General features: G+C 68.5%; 1 protein-coding gene across 1 annotated transcript; it reads right to left on the reverse strand.

Annotated features, from left to right (window-relative positions):
• Window positions 1–763: 763 nt before the first annotated feature.
• Window positions 764–4,356, reverse strand: LOC104840128 (RING finger protein 145-like; the record flags this gene model as incomplete). The annotated part of the gene is made up of 9 exons (XM_010580847.1): window positions 764–1,285; window positions 1,394–1,750; window positions 1,938–2,085; window positions 2,348–2,530; window positions 2,740–2,880; window positions 3,026–3,201; window positions 3,373–3,608; window positions 4,076–4,167; window positions 4,248–4,356. Coding segments are annotated over 9 exons (1,964 nt in total), but the record flags the coding sequence as incomplete, so codon positions are not given.
• Between the last annotated feature and the right edge of the window lie 255 nt (window positions 4,357–4,611).

Genomic DNA, 4,611 nt, shown 5'->3' on the forward strand with positions numbered 1-4,611 from the left:
CCCCCCTTCCCCTGCAGGCAGCACTGGTGCTGCCAGGAGGGCTGGGTCCCTCCCGCAGCGGGCAGATGGGGACCCCCACGCAATCAGGATCCTGCCCCCAAACTGCCCCTCCCGGGGGGGGCCAGGGATGAGCGGGAAGAGGATGGGGACCCTGGGCAGGGCTCGGCCTCAGCCCTTGGCCCCAGTCTCACCCAGTCCCGTCCTGGCATGGGGATGGGCACAGGGAAAGGGGTTTGGCAGCAGAGCTGGGAAAGGCGACCCACACCAAGCCCATGCCAGACCTATGCCATCCTGTACCAGACCCATGCCACCCCACACCAGATCCATGCTGAGCGCAGGCCACCCCCCATCCAGACAGGACCACCCCAAAGACCCCCCAAGCCCCCCACCGCCCATGCCAAGCCCCCTGGTGCGTGCCACCCGTGCCATCTAGTGGGGTAAGGCCAGAAGGCAGCCGGGCACCCACTGGGCACCCATTGGGTGCCCACCCTTCCCACGCCCAAAGCAGAGCCCTGTGTCCCCCCTGGGACACGCTGTGCATGGGACACTATCCTGGCACAGGGCACTGTCCCAGCATGGGGTGGGCGAGATGAGCAGCCCTGGCCCTTGGGCGCAGCCGCTTCAGCTCCGGTTTTATTGCAAAAAGAGTTCGTGGGGATGCGGGCACTTGGGGACGCTGGTGCCATGCGGGGTCCCGGCCCCGCTTGCTGCTGGCATGGCCCCCGCGGAGGGACCTCGGCATCGGGGGTGGCAGCCTGCGGTACTAGGAGGTACGGTCACCGCTGTGGGAATCCCTGCTGTCCCTTGCGCCGAGCTCAGGGCTGGCAAAAGCGTCCGGGCTGGCGGGCGAGGGGGACAGATGCTGCGTGTCCTGGACACCGGGGTGAGGGTCCCCGGGGGGCTGTGGGACGGCACCCGCTTCTCGTTCCTGCGGGGCAGAGGTGTCGGGATGAGCAGGGTGGTGGGGGCTGCGGTCCCCAGCCCCATGGTCCTGGGAAGCCCCACTGTCCCTCTGGCCTAAGACCACGCTGTCTATGCCGGGCAGCCTGTCCTCCCGGGGCCGAGCTGGGGCTGGGTTCGCAGCGGCTCCTCTGTCCTCCGGCACCTCATCCCCGCTGGCCGGTGCTGGGCGAGCGGCCCTCCCAATGCCGTGATCCTCCTCGGCGGCCACTGGCGTGACTTGCTGGTGGCACATGGGGCATGTGTCCTGCACGTAGAGCCACTTGCGGAGGCAGGCGGCGTGGAAGAAGTGACTGCAGGGGGTGATGACGGCCACCTGCATGTCCTGCGGGCAGGGAGAGGACGTCACCCGGTGGGCAGGAGACCCCCCTGGGCTGCCCAGAGCGGGGTCCCCCCGGCATCGCAGGGCTGCTGGCAAGGGGAGAGGGCTGACCTGGAAGCAGATGGCACAGACATCGTTGTGGTCCCGCAGCTGCCTGCCGGTGGCCCGGGGCAGGGAGTTGATCTTCTTGGCAGCCTCACGGCGCAGCAGAAAGCTCCTCCAGCCTGACTGAGCGCGCAGCCAGACATTGAAGTAGGAGTGGATGATGATGACGGAGGCGCCCATCCAGCTCCACTCCCCGAAGAGGGACTCCCAGGTGCCGTAGCCCACCACGCAGACAGCCACCAGGAACTCCAGCACCCGGCTCACCGCGTTCACGCAGTAGATGATCTCATCCATCCGCTCCAGCGGCGTGTCCTGGAGGAGCTCCACCATGAAGAGGGCATAGATGAAGAGGGTGCCCATCACCTGGGGGGTGGCGGGACAGCACCTTGTTGATGGTGGCCGGATGCCAGATTGCACATCCCCACCCAGTGTTCCCAGTTGGGGCTGGGGGAGGGTGACTGGGGCAGGGTTGTGGGCATGGGATGGGCAGGGATGCCCACCCTGGGGGGCCCAGTGAGACCCCAGCTGGGGGGAGCGGGACGTGCTGTACCTGCAGAGAGGTGAGCATGCAGCTGGAGACCAGGATCAGCAGCCAGAAATCCAGGTGGAAGAAGTGGGCGATCTTGTAGGCCATGAAGCAAGGGAAAACCAGCAAGAAGAGGCACATGCTGACGCCGCGGAAATGCTTCCAGGGGCTCCTAGGGGAGGCACAGCTCAGCGGGGCCATGCCCACCCCGGGAGCAACACCCACCTCCCCGGGACCCCACACTCCAGCCTCCTCCTCCGGCACCGATTCTGCCCAAAAACAGGCAGTGAGGACCTGAGGCGGAGCGAGCACATGGAGGGCATGGGACCCAGCCTGGCTCTTCCCTGATGCAGGGTGGGAGGAATCCCGCCGCTCCTCCCCGCTGCCCCCCAGCACAGGGGACCATATCCTGCTGCTCTTCCTTCCCCCAGTACCTGTTGCGGGAGGCCCCCAACGCCAGCACAATGGGATCAGCTATCTCAATCATGGACTGCAGCGTGGAGGTCACCACGATGAAGAGGATGATGCTGAGGAGGAAGGTCCGCTGGAGGATCTGCAGGTCGAGCAGCCCCGTCTGCAGCGCCAGCAGCAGCAGCGTCACACCCTCTGTCACCCCCCTGCCAGGAGCGGGGTGTGAGGCCGGCAGCCGCAGGCACGTGCCACGTGGCACCGCGTGTGCCGTGCCCCAGTCACCCCTCGGGGATGCACCCCCGGTCCCTGGATCCCTTGTGACACCCCCGTCCTCCCCACCCTGTGCTGGGCTCCCGCATGCAAACTGGGCTGGAGGAGGGATGCCTGCCGGTGCCCCCCGCCACCGCGGGCTCACCTGTGCATGACGTTGCCATTCTGGAAGGCACCGAAGCCCAGCAGGTAAAACTTGCAGAGGTTGAGGACGCCCAGGGCGAGGTAGGAGACGGTGAAGGTGAGGCCGATGAGGGAGTACGGAGTGCTGCAGCACTCAGCCGCGCTGCAATGGAGCCCAGCGTGAGTGCGGATGCTGGCAGGGGCCAGGCAGCACAAAACGGAGCCCCAGCCCCTCCTCATCCTCATCCCGCAGCGGCACCAGAGGAAGGCTGACCTCCCCCCCAGCTCCTGCCTGCCCCGGTCCCTACCTGCTGAGGAGGAGGAAGAGGAGGCCCTGCTGGGCCAGGGGACTGCTGGAGGAGGTGAGGAAGGAGGAGAGCCGGAGGGAGAAGAGCACCAGCCAGAAGACGAGGAAGAGGAGCGGGATGGCCAGCTGGCTCCAGAGGGACACCCCCAGCGCGACCAGCCGGTACACCTCCAGCGCCTGCGGGGACAGGATGCTCAGCGGAGCTGCCCCCCATCCCACCCCACATGTTGGGGGCAAGGAGGGTATGGGGGAGGCCCGGCTGTGTGAGGGGACAGCCCTGCAGCTGACCCAGCATCAAGCCGGGCTCAGCATGGGACCCTCCATCCCGCAGCCCCCCGTCCCGCTCACCTGCACAACCTCCCGGCAGGCGGCGGCGGCCAGCTGGAAGGGGACGAGGACGTGGGAGCCGAGGACGTAAAGCACCTCCAGGGCAGTGAGGATGGCGGCAAAGGTGTCGAGGATGGGCAGGGCGTGGAGGGGGAGGCCGCAGAGGCGAGCCAGCACCGGCAGCAGCGGGGCACCAAACAGCCAGGGCTGCCTGCTCCTCATCAGGAGGGAGCAGAGGACGCACAGGCAGAGCTGGCCTGCGGAGGGGACGGGGACGCCTGGGAATGCGGGAGGATGTGGGACCCCCGTGCCCCCGCCCCCCCGGCACAGCCACTTTGCACCGGCACCCGCCGCAGGAGATGGGGGGCTGGGGGCAGGCGCTGTCCAGGGGGGACACCTTGCAGGCAGCCCTGCCCCACGGCAAACCCTGCTGCTGCCCTTGCCCTGCCCCAAGCAGCACCCTGAGACCACCCAGCCCCTTCCCCTGCAAGCCCTGGGGGTGGTGGGGGCAGCAGAAACCCCCCAGGACTCATGTCTGTCTTCCCTGCTCCATGCCACACGGCACGGACCATCCAGCTCAGCCGTGCCATTGTCACCCACCACGCCGTCCCACGGGTGACAGCTCCCGCAGCCGGGTCAGCGCAGGAGACCCTCACCCTGCCCAGTGCCACCTCCCGTCCCCTGACAGGGGACGTCTCGGGGGGCTGGGACCCCCCCGGCTCACCTGCGAGGGCGGTGGTGAAGCGGCCGAGCGCCGCGGGGTCGCTGTACACGGCGCCCTGGAAGCCATACTCCAGCTCGCGGCGGATGTAGTCCCTGCAGGGAGAGAGGCTCAGCCCCCGGCCCCCCCTCCGCTGTGCCCCTGCCCGGCCACCCCCCAAGCCCCCTGGACTCACCTGGCCACTGTGTGCCCCGCGCCGAGCAGCAGCGCGGTGAGGAGGTGGAGGTAGAGCTTCACCAGGGACCGCACTGGCAGCATCAGCACCACCAGGCACAGCAAGTGGCCTGCGGAGATGGGGGGGACAGAGGGGTGAGATGGACTCACCGAGCCCCCCCCGCCCGGCTGAGCCCCCCCCTCCAGCCAGGCAGCCCCCGCCGGTGACACGGCCATCAGTGCGCACAGCGCCGGGGTGGCGTGGGCAGGATGGGGCTGCAAGAGGGACACCTCCGGGGTCCACAGCTGTCCTTGCTGCCAGGGGACACGCGGTGCCAGGGGGGGCACAACACTGGGGACGCAGCATCCGCCGGCCCTGGGGACAG

The sequence above is a fragment of the Haliaeetus leucocephalus genome, unplaced genomic scaffold (assembly GCF_000737465.1).
Source record: "Haliaeetus leucocephalus isolate CR32 unplaced genomic scaffold, Haliaeetus_leucocephalus-4.0 Scaffold741, whole genome shotgun sequence".
Classification (NCBI taxonomy): Eukaryota; Metazoa; Chordata; class Aves; order Accipitriformes; family Accipitridae; genus Haliaeetus; species Haliaeetus leucocephalus.